The sequence below is a fragment of the Podarcis raffonei genome, chromosome Z (genome assembly GCF_027172205.1).
Source record: "Podarcis raffonei isolate rPodRaf1 chromosome Z, rPodRaf1.pri, whole genome shotgun sequence".
Taxonomy (NCBI): Eukaryota; Metazoa; Chordata; class Lepidosauria; order Squamata; family Lacertidae; genus Podarcis; species Podarcis raffonei.
The window spans coordinates 26,267,908-26,290,030 of record NC_070621.1 but is presented as its reverse complement, the minus strand read 5'-3'; the positions used below and the strand labels follow the sequence as shown (position 1 = coordinate 26,290,030).

Here is a 22,123-nt window from a genome sequence, read left to right as displayed (position 1 = left end):
TGAAAATTATTGCAAAGACATGCTCTTTCTCAACAAAGAATAAAATTTATGGGTCTCTTATGTCTTCTAACAAAATTTTACGTATTTTGGATATCTTGGGGGGGGGGGAAATGGCTACAGGGTACAACTTTCCTACAATCCATAGCTGTAATAGAAAAAATTAATGAAACAAAGTTGTTCATCTTAAAATCTAAAATAATATTGGTTATTACAGGGTGTAGTTTTTTCCCAAAACTGCAGGCTTGTTTTTCAGTTTGGGGGTATTTATAACTATGAAAATTGGCTATACATTGGTACCTCGGGTTAAGAACTAAATTTGTTCCGGAGGTCCGTTCTTAACCTGAAACTGTTCTTAACCTGAAGCACTACTTTAGCTAATGGGGTCTCCCGCTGCTGCCGCGCTGCCAGAGCATGATTTCTGTTTTCATCCTGAAGCAAAGTTCTTAACCCGAGGTACTATTTCTGGGTTACAGCATATGTAACCTAAAGCTTCTGTAACTCGAGGTACCACTGTATCGTGAAATCAATCTTAAAAAAAAACAAAAACCGGCACTACCACAGGATACTAAGTACTAGAATCAGAAGTCCAGTGGTACCCTTGTACCTCATCTTGGGTGATGAATGAAAAGTTTTCACTGAAATCTAGTAGAATAACGGCAGTGTGTGAAGGAAGGTTTTCTTTTAAATTTTTAAGGAAGGAAGACTGTGACTTTGCTATGAAAGAAAGAGGAATCAAACATTCTATTTTATCTGTTAGATCATCAATGATCTCATCTAGTCTTGCAGTGGTTTTGATCAAGGCACAGCTTCCTTATAAGGACTCCCAGGGCTAGGGGGGACGGGTTAAGGCAGATGGAAGAAGGCCGTGTCTCTCCCCTCACCTCATAATAGCATAATCTAGCATATACGAAAGACTTCTCTGAACTGCAGTCTCAGAAAACATTTTAAAATGTCCCATATTTTGTATTTCTGAAATGAATAATTATTTTTTAAATAATTTAAGCCTAATTTGATGTACTCATAATTGAATATAATGCATAATTTTACATTCTTTTAATCTTTTTCTTGCTAGGTCTTATTTCCTTACATGTCAGCGTTTAAAGTTTCTGACTAATTTTTTTTTTGATTGATTTCACGATATAGCCAATTATCATAGTTTTAAATACCCCCAAACTGAAAAACAAGCCTGCACTTTTGAAAAAACAACAACCCTGTAATAACCAATATTATTTTAGATTTTACGATGAACAACTTTGTTTCATTAATTTTTTCTATTACAGCTATGGATTGTAAGATTGTAGTTGTACCCAGTAGCTATTCCCACCCCCCTCAAGATGTCCAAAAAATGCAAAATTTTGTTAGAAGACATAAGAGACCCATAAATTTTATTCTTTGTTGAGAAAGAGCATGTCTTTACAATAATTTTCACCACCAAAAACTTTTGATTCCATCGTGCCCTCATGCTGAAAATTTAGGTTTTCTAAACCTCATTTTTCACCAAAAAACCTGACATTTATACATTTTTAAGGCATTTATAAAATCTTTTGAGTGCTGGTGTATTTTTCCCTGAAATCCTCATCATGTTACTGAGCTCTGTGTAAAATTTCAAAGAGATCTGATCATTGGTTATTGAGAAAAAATATAAAATGCACATGAGGCTCAAGAGGGACAGAAACACAGATTTCAAGAAATTTTGAAGTGCTATAAAATTAAAACCATTTGAGATAGAGGGGGGAAATCTAAGGGGGTTTCCTTCAACCATAAGCGAAGGGTGTACACCAAGTTTCATCAAAATCCGAGACGGCGGGTGGCATGACTGCATTGAAATGACGTGGAATGACCCATAGATGGCTTTAAAGGCATATTAGCCAAATTTATGGAGGAGAAAGGTATCAGTGGCTACTGGCCATGATGGCTGTGCTCTGCCTTCACAGTCACGAGACAGCAGTGCCTTTGAATACTACAGAAGAGGAGTGTTCTTGTTCTTGGGTGCTTTTGGGTTTCTTACTTGGGGCATCTAGTTGGCCACTGTAAGAACAGGATGCTGGGAGATATGGACCATTGGCCTGAACCAGCAGCCTCTTCTTATGTTCTTAGTTTTTTTGTTCTATAATTTAATGTTCTGCAACGCAGGGAACCTGATGGCGGACATGGAGGCCAAAATGGGGAAACATTTTACATCCTTTTGCATATGTTTAGAGGTTAATCCATTTACAGTATGTTTGTGAAACTTCTTTTGCATACCCACTGAGGATGGCTATGAACTTCTAACTACTTCAAATTAATTCATGTATCCAGAGCCTGATGAACTGCATCCAAGGGTACTAAAGGAACTTGCAGATGTACCATATTTCTTGCTCCATAAGACGCACCTGACCATAAGACACACCTAGTTTTTAGAGGAGGAAAACAAGAAAAAAATATTCTGAACGAAACAGTGGATGTATGATTTTTGTGGTTCATGCTGTGGCCAAAGACATGTGATTTGACGGTGAGTTTGGGGTGACCCAATGCAAAAATCCTGAAGATCCATGCGGATCCGTGCTTTGTAACCATGTTTTTGCACTACTGCGGCCCCAGGCAACAGTGGGTGCGTGATTTTTTGGGTGCAGGCTGTAGCCATGGACATTCTATGTGATCTGATGGTGAATTTGGGGTGACCCAATGCAAATATCCTGAGGATCCATGTGGATCCGTGCTTTGTAACCACGTTTTAAGTGGGGAGGGAAGGAAAAACACTGAAGGGACAAGGAGCACGCGTGGGGTGTGTGGAGAAGGAGCTTTTCAGTGAGCTGAGTGGGGAGGAGGGAGGGAAAGAGAGTACAGTTGCTTTAAAGGAGCCAACCGGACAGGAGCCACTTACATCCGTGTAAGCAGCTCCTCTCCTCTCCTCTCCCATTTTGCTCCTTTAAAGCGAGATGGCTGTCCTCCTCTCCCTCCTCCCCGGCTCAGCTCGCTGAAAAGCTTTGCTGTACCCGTGTAAGCGGCTCCTCTCCCGCTTTGCTGCTTCAAAGCGAGCCACGGAGGAGGGAAGGAAGGGGAACCATGGATCCTCTGCTTGTGGCTGCAGCAGGATCCCCCCACCATCCATAGGCATCCGCTCCATAAGACGCACAGACATTTCCCCTTACTTTTTAGGAGGAAAAAAGTGTGTCTTATGGAGCGAAAAATATGGTAATCTCAGAGCCTCTGTCTATAATTTTTGGAAATTGTTGAAGAACAGGTGAGGTCCCTGTGGACTGCAGCTGGGCAAATGTCACTATATTCAAAAGGGGAGGGAGGAGAGGACCCAGGCAATTACTAACTAGTCAGCTTGAGTTGTTTTAAACAGCATGTGAGCACTTAGAAAAGGATGCTGTGATTACTGAGATCCAGCATGGATTTCTCTAAAACAAGTCATGCCAGACAAATCTCATTTCTTTCATTTTTCTTCTTTTTGGTAGAGTTACATGACTGGTGGATCAAGGGATTGCTGTGGATGTAGTGTGTCTTCATTTCAGTAAGGCTTTTGACAAAATCCCCCCTTGATATTCTCATAGAGAAGCTGGTAATATGTGGACTAAGTGATGTTACTGTTAGGTGGATTTGTAGCTGAACCCAAAGTGTGCCCAACAATGGTTTCTTGCCATCCTGGAAAAAGTGACAAGTGGGGTACCACAGGGTTCTGTTCTGGGCTTGGTGTTGCTCAGCATCTTTATAAATGATTTGAATGAAGGAATAGAAGGGATGCTTACCAAATTTGCAGATGACTGGAAGGCATAGCTAATACACCAGAAAATAAAATGAGGATTCAATGTGACCTTCGCATTCTTTGTAAATGGGCATTCTGTTTCGCTCATTGCTGTACTTCGTTACTATGGCATCAATTTGCTGGAGAATTGGCCCAAAACTAACAAAATGAATTTCATTAGGGACAAATGTTCAGGTTCTGCACTTAGGCAGGAATAATCAGAGTAGATCAGAATAATCAGAGATAGGGGATACCTCGTTTGACTGTAGTCCATGTGAAAAGGATCTTCATAGACCACATGAGTCCACAGCGTGATGCAACACCAAAGAAAGCTAATGCTATTCTAGGCTGCATCAACAGAAGTATAGCGTCCAGTTCAAGGGAACTAATAGTACCACTCTATTCTGCTTTGGTCAGACTCCACCTAGATTATTGTGTCCAGTTCTGGGTACCACAGTTTAAGAAGGGTGTTGACAAGCTGGAATGTGCGCACTGGCAGGTGTCCAAGATGATAAAATGCCTTATGAGGAATAGTTGATGGAGTTGGATATGTTTAGCCTGGAGAAGAGAAGACTGTGAGGTACTATGACAGCAATCTTCAAAGATCTGAAAGGCTGTCACATGGAAGATGGAGCAAGTTTGTTTTGTGTTCCTCCAGAGGTTGGATCTGAACCAACAGGTACTAGTTACAAGGAAGGAGATTCCGACTAAGCATCAGGAAGATGCTTTCTGTCAGTAGGAACTGTTAGACGCTGGAATGGACTACCTCAAGCGATTGTGGTATCTCCTTTATTGTTGTTGTGGTTTTTTTAAAGGTTGGGTAGCCATTTGTCAGGGATTCATTAGCACTGCAGGGGGTTGGACTAGAAGATCCTTGAGATCCCTTCCAACTCTACTGTTCTGCTCTTTCTCTGTCTCCTGCTCCATGTATTCCTTTGAACCTCCTGCCTGTCTGGTGAAATTTTCTGGCAGCTTGAAATGCTGGTCTCTGTTTTGTGACACAGCAGTTGGTCCTTAGGTATTGTCTGCTGTGGATTTCTGGTAAAAAAATTAAAAATCTTAATTGTGACTTTGTGCAGGCTTATTTACCCTTCACTGAGTCTTCAGGGGGTGGGTGCTGTTATGAAGGGGGATAAACTTCAGTGAGAGAGATCTAACCATTGATTCGGTTAATAGTTTAAAAGGCTGGGTTTTTACGCTTTCTGGAGTATAACAAGTTTCTTTGTAAATGGGCATTCTGTTTCGCTCATTGCTGTACTGAGTTACTATGGCATCAATTTGCTGAGCAATACCTTTCTGATCAACTTAAAAGGTGTCTCTGATAATAATAATAATAATTAGTACCTGCAATCTGCAGGTTTCCAGACTTGAAAACTTCTTTCTCACATAGGATGAACTCAGTCCTCTAAAGCATATGCTGTGTTGCATAAAAGGTGCACACCCACCCAGAAGAATAAATAATCCCTTTTCTTGTTTACTTCTGCACCTGGAAACAAATGCAGATTTACTCATTTATGGAAAAACATACAAATACTCAAAGAAGACTTATTGATTTGGGTGGCAGCAGTATCTACAATCAGACGTGAACAACCGAGGCAGAGTACAATAATTACCGTATTTTTCGCTCTATAGGACGCACTTTTTCCCCTTCAAAAATGAAGGGGAAATGTGTGTGCGTCCTATGGAGCGAAGACGCCATAGCCCTGCGACCCTCTCCTGGCTGGAGAGGTAAAGCGGGGCTATGGCAGGAGCCTCCATAGGCGCGAGTTACCTCTTCACCTGGGAGAGGGTCGCGGGAAGCTGCTTTAGCCCCCCGCTAAAGCAGCCCCCCGCGACCCTCTCCCAGGTGACGCGCGCCTATGGCAGGAGCCTCCATAGGCGCGCGTCACCTCTCCAGCTGGGAGAGGGTCGCGGGGGGCTAAAGCAGCCCCCCGCGACCCTCTCCCGGCTGGAGAGGTGACGCACGCCTATGGCAGGAGCCTCCATAGGCGCGCGTTACCTCTTCACCTGAGAGAGGGTCGCCGGGGGCTTCTTTAGCCCCGCGCACGCTCTCCCGGCTGGAGAGGTGACGTGCACCTATGGCAGGAGCCTCCATAGGCGCGCGTCACCTCTCCAGCTGGGAGAGCGCGTGCGGGGCTAAAGAAGCCCCCCGCGACCCTCTCCCAGGTGACGCGCGCCTATGGCAGGAGCCTCCATAGGCGCGCGTCACCTCTCCAGCCGGGAGAGCGCGTGCGGGGCTAAAGAAGCCCCCCGCGACCCTCTCCCAGGTGACGCGCGCCTATGGCAGGAGCCTCCATAGGCGCGCGTCACCTCTCCAGCCGGGAGAGCGCGCACGGGGCTAAAGAAGCCATAGCCCGGGACCCTCTCCCAGCTGGAGAAGTGACGCGTGACTATGGCAGCAGCCTCTCTACTGCGCCTTTCCGCTGCTCCCTGACCTGCTCTTTGGGGCTGGTGGTGGGCTTCCCCCCGCCAGCCCCAAAGAGCAGGTCGAAAGGAACCTGAAGCCTGGAGAGCGAGAGGGGTCGGTGCGCACCGACCCCTCTCGCTCTCCAGGCTTCCAAGGTAGCCGCCTGAACGCACCTTAAACGCACCTTGTTTTAGAGCGGGAAAACAAGAGGGGGGAAATTCTCCCACTCTCTGCGCAGCGCCTCCTGCCGCTTTGCTGAAGGGGCGCTGGGCAGAGAGCGGAAGAATTTTTTTCCCTTGTTCTCCCCCCTCTAAAACAAGGTGCGTCCTATTGTCCGGTGCGTCCTATGGTGCGAAAAATACGGTAAATGACTAGCAATATTGTTAATTAAGGGACGCGGGTGGCGCTGTGGGTTAAACCACAGAGCCTAGGACTTGCCAATCAGAAGGTCGGCGGTTTGAATCCCCACGACGGGGTGAGCTCCCATTGCTCGGACCCTGCTCCTGCCAACCTAGAAGTTCGAAAGCACGTCAAAGTGCAAGTAGATAAATAGGTACCGCTCCGGCAGGAAGGTAAACGGCATTTCGGTGTGCTGCTCTGGTTCACCAGAAGCGGCTTAGTCATGAGTGCTGCAACCCCAGAGTCAGCCACGACTGGACCTAATGGTCAGGGGTTCCTTTACCTTTAATATTGTTAATTACAGTGATATCTCAGGTTAAGTACTTAATTCGTTCCAGAGGTCCGTTCTTAACCTGAAACTGTTCTTAACCTGAGACACCACTTTAGCTAATGGGGCCTCCTGCTGCTGCCGTGCCGCCAGGGCACGATTTCTGTTCTCATCCTGAAGCAAAGTTCTTAACCTGAAGCACTATTTCTGGGTTAGCGGAGTCTGTAACCTGAAGTGTATGTAACCTGAAGCGTATGTAACCTGAGGTATATTTGTGCTTTCTGTACAATTGCACAATGTGGCTGCCAAATTGATCTTTTATTGATGGCCTTTAGCATTTTTTATTTTATTTTTTTGCTGTTTTTTCTGCTGGTCTCTTACGACTTCGCCTAATGTTTTATTTTAACTGGGAGTGGTTACATTTTTTCTGGCATTCTGAAGAAATAATGATCTTATAATACAGTCGTACCTTGGTTTTTGAACAGCTTAGTTTTCGAACATTTTGGCTCCCGAATGCCGCAAACCCAAAAGTGACTGTTCCAGTTTGCGAACTATTTTTGGAAGCCAAATGTCTGACGGGGCTTCTGCGACTTCCGATTGGCTGCAGGAGCTGAAATGGATTACTAAATATCATTATTAGTTTTAAATTGCATTTTCATTGTAACTTTGTTTCATTTTAAATTGTAGAGTTTGGTGCTGCTGCTGCTGTACTCAATAACAAAATATACAACATTGTAGAAAAACAGTGTACAAGTTAAACACACACACATATGAAAATGAACTTGCCTGGAACCTAGGTCACTGAAGTTAAATGCTAAAAATTCTAGCTGCTGTGACATACCATCATTTGTTCTTGCCTCCCACCTCTTGATTTTTCAATAGAATATTAACTTTACAGTGGTACCTCGGGTTAAGTACTTAATTCATCCCGTAGGTCCGTTCTTAACCTCAAACTGTTCTTAACCTGAAGCACCACTTTAGCTAATGGAGCCTCCTGCTGCTGCCACGCCGCTGGAGCACTATTTCTGTTCTCATCCTGAAGCAAAGCTCTTAACCTGAGATACTATTTCTGGGTTAGCAGAGTCTGTAACCTGAAGCGTATGTAACCTGAAGCGTATGTAGCCCGAGGTACCACTGTACTTTTAGCTCTGGGTGCCAAAAGCATCAGAGAAGAGGAGGAAGTTATTCTTTCCCTCAGAACTGGACAGATTTGGCTTACCTGCATCTTCCAACTGAGAGCAAGGTGTGCCACCTATTGGCTGGCATTCTTATTGCGACAATTCCTGGCTAGGTGAAAAAGATACGGCTCTTGAGTCCGTGCAGAAATTAAGCAGCCAGTTTAATAAGTATAAAGAACTATCTGCATGAGGGGCGCAACAATGAAGGCAAGAACCTGCGAGAAATTGCTTCTTCCCTGTAATCAGGAAAATGTGAAATGTATGGGGACACATGTTAGGTTGGCTTAGTTGGTTTTAAAAGGCCTGTCTAATCAGGCAACAGATTTTTTTACAACACACACTTGTGTTGTTTTAGAAGAGGCATTTCCCATTGTGCATGTGAAAGAGAATAAAGAATTCCACTTACAAAGTCTGCTGTGACATGTTCTCAAATGAAACAAAAGAAGTTGTTACACACTACTTTTTAGGTGGGCCTCACATAACAGTTCATATATATGGAACAATCACTGATAGAACAAGCCATGATGACTTCAGAAGCCTGTGTAATAGCTGTGTGTGTATGTGTGTGTTCATATAAACATGTATGTTTACACACGCAGTGTCTCATCTTCAGTTCACACGGTGCTTTTCAGAGTGCACAAGGAGAGGCCTCTGCCCCGATCAGCTTACAATAATAATAAAAAAATTGATGCAGAGAAAATGGAGGAAGGGTGGGGCAAGTGTAAGCATGGAAACAATACGCAGTGGATTCAATTACAGATGCTTAGGCTTCACAGTAAGATGTGAGAATGAGAGGGTTATGCCAAAGGCCTCAAAGGAAAAGTGGGCTTTGAGGTGGGTTGGATGTGAACTAACGCCAGCACACAGGTGTCCTGGGAGGCAGTTCCAAGTACCGTATTTTTTGCTTTATAAGACGTACTTTTTCCCTCCTAAAAAGTAAGGGGAAATGTGTGTGCGTCTTATGGAGCGAATGCAGGCTGCGCAGCTATCTCTGAAGCCAGAACAGCAAGAGGGATCGCTGTGCAGTGAAAGCCGTGGGATAGCCGCGCGAAGCCTCTTCAGGGCAACAGGAGGAACACTCCCCCTGCCCTGAAGAGGCTTTGAACGGCTATCCCAGAAGTCAGAACAGCAAGAGGGATCGCTGCGCAGCGATCCTTCTTGCTGTTCTGACTTCGTTTCTCTGGAGCGGCACTGCGCAGAGAGGGAAAGCTGCGCAGCGCCCCTTCAGCAAAGCGGGAGGAGAAATGGAGCCCGTTCCGTTTCTCCTCCCGCTTTGCTGGAGAGGCGCTTTGCAGAGAGGGAGAGCTGCGCAGCGCCCCTTGTCTGATCCCCTTTTGAAGTCACCCAAGCTAGTAGTTGTCGCTCAGTCTTGTAGCAAGTTCTGTCTTTTAACCATACCTTGTGCAAAGTTCTTCCTTTTGGCTGTCCTGATCTCCTACCTAGCAGCTTCCTTGGATGTGTGTGTGTGTGGGGGGGTGATATAAGTATCTTCAAGGTTCAGGGTATCCTGATGAAACCCTTTGGTTGTTTATTAAATAGTTTAGTACAACATTTGATTCAGAATATTTTTTTTCTTGTTTTCCTCCTCTAAAAACTAGGTGCGTCTTATGGTCGGGTGCGTCTTATAGAACGGAAAATACGTTGTATGGGGAGCAAGGGAGACTTGCTGTAGCTCATGGGTATGCAACTAAGGACGGTGGGCCGGATGCGACCTAATCGCCTTCCCAATCCGGCCCTCAGATGGTCCAGGAGTCAGCGTGTTTTTACATGAGTGGAATTTGTCCTTTTATTTAAAATGCATCTCTGGGTTATTTGTGGGGCCTGCCTGGTGTTTTTACGTGAGTAGAATGTGTGCTTTTATTTAAAATGCACCTCTGGGTTATTTGTGGGGCATAGGAATTCATTCATTCCCCCCCCCAAAAAAATATAGTCTGGCCCCCCACAAGGTCTGAGGGACAGTGGACTGGCCCCCTGCTGAAAAAGTTTGCTGACCCCTTCTATAGATGCTTGAAGTATCAGGTAGAGCTTTGGAAAGGGGAGGGTAGAAGAGTGAAGATGAACGGCAGGGCTGCGGGGAGAAGAGTTGGGGGGGCAAGGCGATGGAGGGCTCTGAAGGCAAGGTCAAGGAACATGTACTAGATTTGGGAATAGACAGGAAGCCAGTGTCTATTTAAGGAGGGGTGATTATTATGAAGGGAGGAGAATTATTTGGGAAACAGATTTCTGTGCAGATACGAGGGGACCCCGGTTGAGGCAGGGGAAGATCAGGGAGGCAGGGGGGTGCTGTTGCTGTTTTAAGGTGTAGTTCAGTCACATCCCAGCACGTCCGGGTTGCACAATGATAGCTGATTTGGAGTTCTTATGCAACAAACCTGCTTCCCCCAGGAGATCCGACTTCTTGAGATAAGGAAAGTGACTGGTAAAATGCAGTGAGGAGTCTGGAAAAGCACTTGCTAAACGTTATGTACTGAAGTTCTCACCCTGGGCCAGCGGGGGGATACTGTAGATGGTTCAGGTCCACATATGCAAATAAGGGATCGAAAGTGACATTCAGTGATTGGATAGTTACAGAAAATGGTTACTGTTGCGTTCTAGTGGAGCTCTATATAAGCAGGCTGGCTGAACCCTTCAGTTCAGTTCTGTTCTGGCCTGTGAATAAACAAGAGCTGTTTGAAGAATCGCTGTGTCGTCTGATATGTTCACCCACAACTTAACACTAAAGACTTCTTGCCTCCCTGCAAACAGAGTGAAAGCTCAATAAATCGGTCATTTAGAAGCACCCTTAGGGTGTGGGATGCCTGGGCATGAATCAGAGTGTGTTCTTTTCTTTTTTTAATCATTTTTATTAATTTTCCGATAAAAAATCTAATTAATATATCCAATGTTGTCTTGAGGGAAAAACTAGGGTTGGCTGTTGTTGCTTCTTCTTGGTTTTTTTCTTTCTTTTTTGAGAGGTTGTAAAGGGAGAAGCAAGGTGATCTGCATTTCTCCCCCTTTCAGGGTTGAGATTATTCTTAAAAGAATATGTGAGGTCAGTCCATTTAACTGATTAAAATTCACATGTTGCACTCCCAATCCCCCCCCCCGATTGATGAAGTGTGCTAACCTTAAACTGTGTTCATAAAACAAGCGATTGAAATTCCTCCTCATTAGCACATATTTGGTGGGGTGGGAAAGTTATTTGCAAACTTTTAATGTTCTCTTTTTATTTCTCTTTTCTAGGCATGCCATGGATGTTCGTCAGGATCCAAATGCGACTGTAGCGGAACAAAAGGGGGAAAGGTGAGCAGGTGTGTGTGTGTGTGCGCGCGCGCGCGCAGGAGGAAACATATCTGGATCCTGAAGAGTTTTTGCTCCACTGGACTAAAAGAAGTTGACAAGCCGCACAGCAATGAAAACAATTTATATTCTGCTCTGTTTTCTCTAACAAAAAAAATAACCATTTGTTTATAGAGAGTTTCTAATAAATGGTGTTCAGATTTCATTGTTAGTAATTAAGATCGTTGTAGGAATTTAAATATTTGTAACCTGCCAGTTGGCTAAGTCTCAAAGGCAGATTGTTAAACATTCTATGAATTATACCTAAAAGCACATGGAATATATTTAAAGGATACTTTATAATACATATAATGCATTAATTATTGCGTACCTTACAAAAGAGAGAGATCGGGGAAGGCACTCCTTTCAGTACTTGGGTCCTACTATGAATGGAGCCTTGTGTACTGGTACCGATACCTTGAATTGAGTACATAAATTTCAAGATCACTGTAACTGGCTCTCCTTACTGCTTAAGCCAAGAACCTGGTCATGGCATTTTTCACTAGATGCAGTTTCTGGGCCGTATTCAAGGGCAGCACTACATAAAGTGTGTTGCAGTAGTCTAGACGGGAGGTTATTCCTTTTTTAAAAAAAAAAGTTTATAAAATCTCAAGGTTTTATGCAGAGTTAATAAAAATGCAGGAATAAACCCATTTATTTATTATCATGAAAAAGAATTACACCACTTGATTGTAAAAAAAAAAAAAAAGCCCAACAACCTCAAAGCACTTCACAAAAGGGAAAAAAATAGTAAAACTGAGAAAAAATGGACAACCCTCCTTGAAAACATACCAAAGTTCAAATAATAAAACGGATTAAATCGCCTCAACTTTCTATACATCTGCATAGGCTTGTCTAAACAGTGAAGGCGCCTGCTTGATCTCAACAAGCAGGGAGTTCCGAAGTTTAGGTGCTGCCACATGAAATGATCAAATGCAGAAACAAATCAATATGTACAAAACAGAAAAATATCCGACCTGAGGCAAATTTAAACCAACTGGTACTAAAAGTCAGATAAGGCCTAGGAATAAAAAAAATGAGTTGTTTTTATTCAATTGTTCAAAAGAACCCTAATTGACAGCAGGTTTGGTGCCTGCTTCAGTTCAGAGAGGAGAATGTTCCACAGATAGGGTGGCACAACAGAACAGGCTCTCCCCCAATTCTAATAGGGTACACTTTTAAAAATTGAGCATGCCCAAAGGGCCATGAAGTCCAACTCCTTCAGGAAACATATTTATTAATGCCAATTATATATCAGTCCCTAAGCATTTTGAGGAAACTGCTCATGGAGGAGGGAGCTATTGATGGCTCCTAGCCATGATGGCTCTGTTCTGCCTCCATGGTTGGATCAGCAGTGCTTCTGAATAGCAGGAGCTGGAAGCTGCAGGAGGGCAGAAGAGTGTTCTTGTGCGCAGGTCCTGCACCTAGTTGGTTGCTGCGAGAACAGGATGCTGGACTAGTCCCCTGAGGAAGAACTGTAAGAAAACAACATGGCATTTTACAACTGTTATTAACAAACTCTTCTCCTGCACCCATTAGATTCCAAGCTATTTTTTAAACTCTCTTAAATACTAAAGAGCAGCAACACCAACAAGAGGAGTAGAAACAAGAAAGGAGCTAATTGGGGAAACCCAAAAACTTTCCAGATCACCTTTAGGAACATAGGAAGCTGACTGATTAAGGACATAGGTCCATCTAGCTCAGTATTGTCTACACGGACTGGCAGCTGTGATCCAGGATTTCAGGCAGGAGTTATTCCCTGGAGATACCAGGGATTGAACCTAAGACCTTCTGTATGCAAAAACAGATGCTCTACTACAGAGCTCTGGTCCTTCCTCCTTGGCCTGATGCCTTGAGTCAATATGGAAGGAGTGAGGCGAACGTCTCTATGGAGGGACTTCTATATATTTGGAGAATTCTACTGTTTTGGTGAGGGACGCGGGTGGTGCTGTGGGTTAAACCACAGAGCCTAGCACTTGCTGATCAGAAAGGTCGGCGGTTCAAATCCCCGCGACGGGGTGAGCTCCCGTTGCTCGGTCCCTGCTCCTGCCAACCTAGCAGTTCAAAAGCACATCAAAGTGCAAGTAGATAAATAGGTATCACTCCGGCGGGAAGGTAAATGGCATTTCCGTGCGCTGCTCTGGTTCGCCAGAAGCGGCTTAGTCATCCTGGTGACCCGGAAGCTGTACGCCGGCTGCCTCGGCCAATAAAGCAAGATGAGCACCGCAACCCCAGAGTCAATCATGACTGGACCTAATGGTCAGGGGTCCCTTTACCTTTACCTTTACTGTTTTGGTGCCACCATAAATAAAGCCCTGTCCTGTGTTGTCACTAGGGTGGCCATGTGTTACACTCTGCAGAGGGCAGTCCTCTATTGGATTGATTCTTCTGTTTGAGGGATGGGGGAACCTGTAGCTTTCCAGATGTGGCTAGCAGAGCGTGCATTGATGTCTGTTAGCATATGGAGAGCCACAGTTCCCCACTGCTCTCCTGAATATGATTTAAGCTGGTTTTTGGTTTCTGCTTCACTTAAACATCACTTTAACACCCTCCAAGGCACCCTATTTCTATAATTTTAACTTGCTTTAAACTGTTTTTCAATATTTTGTTGTAATTGTTGTAACCCGCCCTGGATAAAATAAGTGGTTGTGCTTGTGAATGTAAATTTCCAATGGACTTGAAAAGCACAATTCAGTTTCTTTTGGTTCTCAAACTTGCCACTGAGTTACGCTTTCAATGCCAAGCTGCGTTGGTGCAGTAAACATTTCCCCCAGTGAGTTGTTCGGGGTGCCTCACAGAAGCTACCCCAGGGGCCACGCCTATCTATCCAGGTGGCTCAATTGAATGAGATCATATTTTGGCAAATGTGCTTGCCAAAGGTTCATAGCATATGTGTGTGCTAAGCCTAAGGCTTAGTCTTCTTGGCAATAATACAAGGTTAAATGAGGTTGTGCTGCTAAAACTTCACTTTGTTTTTGTTTGTGTGCGTGTGCGTGTGCGTGTGCACACCCACATACTTAAAAAGTACCATTATGAACTTCTGTCATAATGATAGCTTTTTTTATAAAAGAAAGAAAGAAAAAGAAAGAAAGAAAGAAAGATAAATGCTGTGTGGTTTGAACAAACAAGGAGGGCTTTTTGCAGGAGGCAAAGTGTCAAGCTAGGCATGGATGCTGGTAGCAGATGCACCCAACTGCAACTTCAGAGAGGAGTACTGTAGCTGGATCAGGCCAGTGGCTGAATCAGGCCAACATGTCCAGCATCCTGTTCTCACAGCGTCCAGCCAGATGTCCTAATGGGGAGCCTGCAAGCAGGACCTGAGTGCAATAGCAGACCACCACATTTGGGAGTCCCAGCAATTCAGGGGGCTCCCTGCCTCTAGCATTCCCAACACAGCTAGTAGGAACAGATAGCCTTATCATACATGAATAGGTCTAGTCTTCCACCTCCCTTTCTTAAGACCATCCAAGTTGGGTTTTCATCAGGATTCCACATTGACATGGTTTGATGAGAATTGATAGAACTGTTTATGAAGTAGTTATGGGGAAGCTTTGGCCCATCAGATGTTGCTATGCCAGGCTGTCTTGGATTTCGTTTTTTAAAACCAACCTTCCTTCCTTCCAGCCAAAATCAACATGTCCTTCTGTATAGATAAAAATGAAAATGTAGTCAAGCTCTGCAGTTCTCATGGCCATGATAGGCAGCCATGCTAGCTGCAGCATAAGGAACATCAGGCCAGCTATTCAACAGGGGGGCAAGAGTTCCCTAGGAAGAGAGATTGATGGTTATACCATTCTGAGAACTGTAGCTCTGTGAGGGAAATAGAGGGTCTCCTAAGAACCCTTAGCACTCTTCACAAACTGCAGCTCCCAGAATTCTTTAGGGGGAATTGTGACTGTCAAAGTGGTATAACAATGCTTTAGATGTATAGTGTGATTGTGGCCTATATCAATGGGTGACTGCGACAGTGATGCAGGACAAGGTATCCCACTCTGATGGCTTCCATTTGTGCTAATCAGCTTCCTCCTGTAGGACAAGTTCTTGGCGGGTTCTTCTTCGGGGCATGAACTGTCATCCATCTCTCTTGTTCCAGATGCTTAACATAGCTAATCCATGAGAACAATTCAGAAGCACACACTCTTTGTTGAGTATCTAAAACAAATAACGCCACATGTACACCTTTTGCTTCCCTAATCCCTGCGCAAATTGCATGGGCTCCGATGCTGGAAAACATCTGCCTGACAAGAGGCTGCAGTTCCGTGTGCTGCTGAACAGTCCCACCTGCGCTATGTGAACATTAAAGGTCTTTGCCATGATTCAACCCTTTCCACTGTTTCCCAACATACACATTTCTCAAGGCAGATTCCGTGCATATCACGGCTGATCTGCACTTGCCTTCTACGAGGAAAAATTACACTGTATGTTGGTCTCAGAAGGCAGGGTTGCCCTTGCTGTGTCCACCAAAGGGAAACGGGCATTTTAAGAGCGTGAAATAGGTGGAATTCAGAGATAGCAATCTCACATTTCGAAATTCTTTCCTCCCACCAGGAAGTTTAAAAAGTGCTTCCACAAAATATTTATTTTCCCGTAGCAGTGTTAGGGAACCATTTCATATCAGCCCCAGCCAGAATAGCCAATAGTCAGGGATGATGGGAGTTGTCATCCAAAAACACCTGAAGGGTCACTGCTTCCTCATCTCCATCCTATAACCAGCCTTAGTTAAAAAACAAGCAAACCACAGTACAACCACTGCAGTTAACAACTGAAAGGAATTATGTAACTAGTTCTCTCTCTTAATACTGCAGGGCCTTAGCAGTGTTTGCCCCTGAGCAAGTGCTATTTAGAGATGTACTGCCTCTGGAACTGAGTAAGATGTGATTGTACTGTATGTTCAAGGAAAAGAAGAGAACTATAGTGCAACCAATTAGGAATCATCTTAGTGGTGATTATTTCAAACAGGCTGCATGCTATTTCCTGAGGCTTAGAAAAGCTCCCAAGTCAGGCTGGCTTACTCTCCTGAGCACTTAGGACTCTGCAAACTGTTTCCTAGTGGCTGGGCCTGTCTTTGCCTTTTACCCCCTGTTCACCTTGCCACCACCTCACTACCTGCGTGCTAGGTACAGGGTGTGATAGTAGAATGCATGCCAAAGCTACATATTTAGTGCTTAGGACAAACAAACAATCCATACAAAAGTGAATGGAATGCTTGAGGACTTTCCTGGATTCAAGGTATTTGGGCCATGTTAAGATCAAACCTGGCAATGAATTAAAGTAGAAATAGCAGGCTCACGGAGCTATGCAAGATAATCCCTTCCAGGTATCACCTATTTCCTGTACTAATTAGCAGCTCACTATAGGGGAAATTCATATATTGGATGCAAGATTTGGTTGACCTTTTGGCCATGATGTAAAGAATTAGTTCAATGTGCCAAGGCTGACCCAGCTTTCAGACGTGGATCACTAAGAACAAAAAACATAGAAGATCTTGGAGCACATTCCCCATGTGTCTTCATCAGGCCCTCTAAAGCAGGGATAGTTACTGCAGATAGTTAGTATTTTCCAGGGACAGTCCCAGATTTACAGAAGCCACCCTGGTTTCTGATTTGATCCTGGAATGTCCCGCTTTCCCTTAGGACATCCCAATTTTCATTAGAGAAATATTGGAGGGTATGGAGTTATCCAACCCCTGAGCCATCTGAAGGCAGCTCACTATAAGGAAGGTTTTTTAACGTTTATTATGTTTTTAATATTTTGGAAGCTGCCTAGTGTGGCTGGGGCAACCCAGTCAGATGGGTAGGGTATAAGTAGTAAGAATATTATTATTAAATAGGACATCCCTATTTTCATCGGAGAAATGTTGGAGGCTATGTTAATATAGTGCCATCCCAGTGTTGTGGACAACAGCTCCCATACCCCATGACCATTGACCTTCCTCGCTGGGTCTGATGAGAGTTAAAGTCCCTGATCTCTGGAGGGTGTCATGTTGGCAGTCTGTCCTCTAAAAGACTTACATTTGCCCGGAGCTTCCAGCAGGCTTGCTTGAGGGCTTCCCATCATCTTCTGGTTGACACATGCTGGTTGACACAACCAGCTGTCTGAGGAGACTGGGATGGGGCAGAAGGACCGATCCACTGGCAGAGAAGAGAGCTGCTGGTGGGGCAGCATGTCCACGCTAGAGGCCCACCTGCAAAAGGCTGTACTGCTGTTAGGGGCTGAAACAGGACATTCCTGTTGGTGGTGGTCTTTGAATATACGAGATCCAAAGTTCCCTCATTCACCTAAGACACACATGGGTTGGGCCTCAACCTGAGCCAACATGGCATCAGTGGAAGGGAAATTGGTTTTTTTTTAAAACAAAAAACAAGAACAACTTGGGGAAGAAAAAGTTGTAGCCATTGATAGTCTTACACTCAGTGAGTTTGTATAATTCTCTTTAAAAACCATTCAAGTTGGTAGTCATCACTATATCTGTCTGTCCTGAATCTTCCAATATTCAGTGTCATTGGATGCCCATGAATTCTAGTCTTATGAGAAAAGGAGAAAAACTTTTCTCTCTTAGCTTTCTCCACACTGTGTTTAAATTTTGTATACATTGATCCTGTCCCCCATTAGTCACTTTTTTTTTTTGTAAACTGAAAAGCCACAAATACTGTAACCTTTGCTGATTGGGCAGTTGCTCTGTCATCTTGATTTCCTTATTCTGAGCCTTTTCCTATAATACCTTTTTGGGAGGCGGGGGAGGTGAGGCAACTAAAACTGAGCCAAATGAACCAAATGGATCCCATTTTGATGTTTGCTGGAATTCCTGATGCAGATTCAGCACACAGGAATTCGGCAAATGGCATTTCTTATAGCAAATGGGAAGAGTTTTTTGACGGAAAATACCAAGAGAAAACAATGATTCTACATACTATATAGTGAGAATTCTTAATTCCATTCATTTTATTATTATTATTATTTTGCAGGGTGAGAGAGGCTTCCCAGGTTTAGAAGGACAACCAGGCTTACCTGGATTTCCTGGACCAGAAGGGCCAGCTGGGTCACGAGGCGAAAAAGTGAGTAGCTCAACAGAATGATGATGAATGCCTCATGTTGCCATGATCTATAAAATATCTAATATGGCTTCAGTAGTCCAGACATTTAGATAGTGTTCACTGCATCAGAGCAGGTATTCCTTTTAACATCTCTCGTACACGTGGAACTGTTTCTGTGTTGGCCAAGAAACACAAAGGTAAGGTAAGAAGAAGTTGAATTATTGGACCAGCCAGCTGGTCTAGTTTTAGACTCTGAAATTAATCGTCTCACAGAGGATCTATTTAGATGACAACATGTGGCATATATATATATGGGTTTATGTATTTATTTAAAGTCACCTATCCTAATTCAAGGAAGATGGAATTAATAAGGGACATGATAGTGGGAGAAAGCTCTCTACCTGCCCCCTGCCTTCAATAAATTCAGGAGCATTCTGCAAGCTGTCTCATCACTGGCCTGGAACAACTGCAGCAGCTCAATGATCTGGGACAGGCAGTCAAGATTAAAGCCCCCATCCCACGCCCAAGTGCATCATCTAAAGTTGCAAGGACTTTCTTCTAAGGTTTCAAGCAGTGGGCACTTAGTTGGGGAAAACGCAAATATGTTTCCTGAATTATCTGAAGAGCTGTTCACTCAGTTGTGAGAGTCTAGTGGTGGAAGTGCCTCCTTGGGGTTCAGTGGGTGAGATGCAGGCTCCATTGTCAAGAGCTCCACATAGAAAGCACTGGGGCATGGAGCTATCTCCTTCTTGGGGGATACTGGTGCATGAGGACACTGTATCCCAGGATTCCAGGGCCATGACTAGTCTGATTTGATCACATAAAATAAAATTGTCCACATCACATCACTGGTGCCTAAGAAGCCGCATCCTAAATTTACTTGAGGGACCACCTTATCCCTCATATACCCAGTAGATCATTGGTTTCTGCAGGACAGCTTTTCTTCCACATCCCAAAAATGTCAGACACTTGTGCTGCAGTAACTCGGAGCAGAGCTTTCTGTTTTGTTGCTCCTGTTCTGAACAGCTTCTACCTGAGATACTATAGGCCCCTACTATCTGCACTTTTTGTGGAGAATTGAAGGCATTTTTGTTTTGAGAAGGTTTTCCAGCTGGGTGAAAAGATCTCCCTTTTTTTGTAAACCTGACTTTTTATCCTCCCTTAAAAAGAAGAAGCTGTTGTTTTTATGACACGCCTTGATTGAACCTTGTATGTAAAAGGCAATTCAGGAATTGCCTTTTACATTAAGCATAAATCCATTTGCTTGTATGTAAAGGGAACTTTCTGGATTTCTGTGTACATGCTTTTATTGTATTGGAAGTTGATTCTGACCATTTAGATGGGAGTAAGTTCCTTTGGTTTCAGTAGGATTTTCTTGCAAGTAAGTATGCTGACCTGAGACTTAAGAGCACCTTCGTTTCTCTGGAATGGGGTGAGGAACTTTTGGCTCTCCACATGTTGCTGAAGTACAAGCAAGCATGGCCAATGGCCAGGAATGAGGGGGGCTGTTGTTCAGCAACATCTGGAGGACCAAAGGTTCCCCACGCCTGCTCTAGGATTCTCATAATGAACCTAGAAAAACTTCTGTGTGATTTGGAGGTGGGGCATGGAATTGAAATTTCCTGTTATGCAGCCAAGCTGTCTGAAATAATGCAAAAAGCATGAGGGTTGTCTTTGTAATTAAGGCTAAATGAAAAGTGGATTTCACTGTCTGTCTTTGAATTCATGTTAACTCATTGTTCACTTTTCTTCTCCTCTTCTTTTCCCTGCCCCATTTTTTTCTTTTTCCAGGGTGATGATGGATTCCCAGGGCCACCTGGACCCAAAGGAATTAGAGTAAGTGGTGTTTTAATTTTCTGAAATGCAGTTACCGGGGTGTGGAGAGCGGCAACAGGACGAGAGCAAAATAAGCAGTGGAGGCAAATGGGGTGCTGCACCACTGACCACAGTCCACCCTTAGTGAACCCCCACAGAAGAGCCTTCTTACTGCCTGCCAGTGTAAGCGGCTGTCAGCTTAAAAGGGTCTCCATGTTGACCCTTTTAGAACTCAGCAGAATGGGAGAAGGATGGAAACAAAACAGAAATTAGTTTGCTCTGCCTGTCATTGGCTGCTTTGCGAGTCATTGGCTTGGGCTCCACCCACCGTTGGTGTCCCTGCCTTCTGCCCCACCAACTCCAGTGGGTACTAAACGCCACTGAAAGCAAGTGGTGTATTTTTGAAGCAATATGTGCCACGCTTTAAACAAAACACAACAGCCAAAGCAATAATGTAGAGATGAGGAACCTTTGGCACTCTAGATGTTGCTGGATTACACTCTCCCCCCCCCCCCCAAGAAAACCTCTGTTCATTGGCTGTGCTGACTGTGGCTGATGGGACTTTGAGTCCAGCAACATCTGGAGGGCAAAAGCTTCCCCACACCTGTTCTAATGTGAGTCTCTGAATTTTGCCAGGAGCAGGTGACTGGCACAGGCTCACCAGTGCCTTGGGGGTTCTTTGCAAACTTTTTATATTACAGGTGCATTTCTCTACCCTACCTTGCATTTCCATAAAACACGTTTTATGGGTACATGCACCAGGCAGCAAGAATTCTCTTCAACACCATTGCTAGCTCCACATGGGGGCTTGGGCACAATTCATTTAGTGGAGCCACTCCATGAATGGGCCTACATGCTGTCAATGCAATTCATCCCTTTGGAACATAGAATGCTGCCTTATAAAAAGTCAGACCATTGCGTTCAGTTAACTCAGTACAGTGGTACCTCGGGTCACAGACGCTTCAAGTTACATACGCTTCAGGTTACAGACTCCGCTAACCCAAAAATAGTGCTTCAGGTTAAGAACTTTGCTTCAGGATGAGAACAGAAATCGTGCAGCGGCAGCGTGGCGGCAGCGGGAGGCCCCATTGGCTAAAGTGGTACCTAAGGTTAAGAACGGTATCAGGTTAAGAACGGCCCTCCGGAACGAATTAAGTTCTTAACCTGAGGTACCACTGTATTGTGGAGTATGGTGGTTAATGGGTTAACCTTCTGAGTGTCCTGTACCTGGGAGGGGCTTCTACGGGAAGTCACGTAATTCCTTTGTCTGTGAAGTTAGTTTCACTTCTGCTCCGAGAGCGAGAGAAAGAGCAAGGATGTGTTCCAGGTCTGATGGAGTTATTGCTGTATTTGCTTGTAAATAAACGCTGTTAGATAGAAGCACAGTGTTTGGACCTTCCTTCCTTCCTTCCTTCTTCTCACACGAAGGCAGTATTGTCTACTCCAGGGTTCCCACACTTGGGTCCTCAGCTGTTTTTTGATCACAACTCCCATCTTCCCTAGCTAGCAGAACCAGTGGTCAGGGATGGTGGAAACTGTAGTCTGAAAGCAGCTGGAGACCCAAGTTTGAGAAACCCTGGTCTACGCTGATTGGCAGTGGCTCTCCAGGGTTTCAGGCAGGAAGTCTTCCCCAGCCCTACCTGGAGATGCCAAGGATAACTGTGGACCTTTTGTATGCAAAGTAGATGCTCTGCCACTCCGCTGCAGCCCTTCCCCAGCCCATGAAGCTACCCAGAGCACCAGGTAAGTAGAGGGTCTCCTTGTTCCCTGTTGAAGAGGTGGGGAACCTGGTGCTCTCTGGATGTTCCCAGACTACAATTCCCATCATCACACATGCTGTCTCAGACTGTTGGGAGTGGCTCCCCACCTCGACACACCAAACTAGAAATGCTTGTGCCTTGCACACTTCCAGTTGTGGCTGATAACTCTTTTTGAAACTAACAATTCCTTCATCCCTTTTATCTAAACATGAGT

At 44.4% G+C, this 22,123-nt stretch overlaps 1 protein-coding gene across 4 annotated transcripts in view; it reads left to right on the top strand.

Annotated features, from left to right (window-relative positions):
• Positions 1 to 22,123, top strand: part of COL4A5 (collagen type IV alpha 5 chain) — a 136,965-nt gene that overhangs the window by 40,655 nt on the left and 74,187 nt on the right. For all 4 annotated transcript variants that reach the window (XM_053373882.1, XM_053373881.1, XM_053373884.1 and 1 more), the window contains exons 2-4: positions 11,205 to 11,264; positions 18,266 to 18,355; positions 20,126 to 20,170. In XM_053373882.1, the coding sequence (XP_053229857.1) occupies positions 11,205 to 11,264; positions 18,266 to 18,355; positions 20,126 to 20,170 (195 nt within the window). The remainder of the gene's footprint in view (positions 1 to 11,204; positions 11,265 to 18,265; positions 18,356 to 20,125; positions 20,171 to 22,123) is intronic.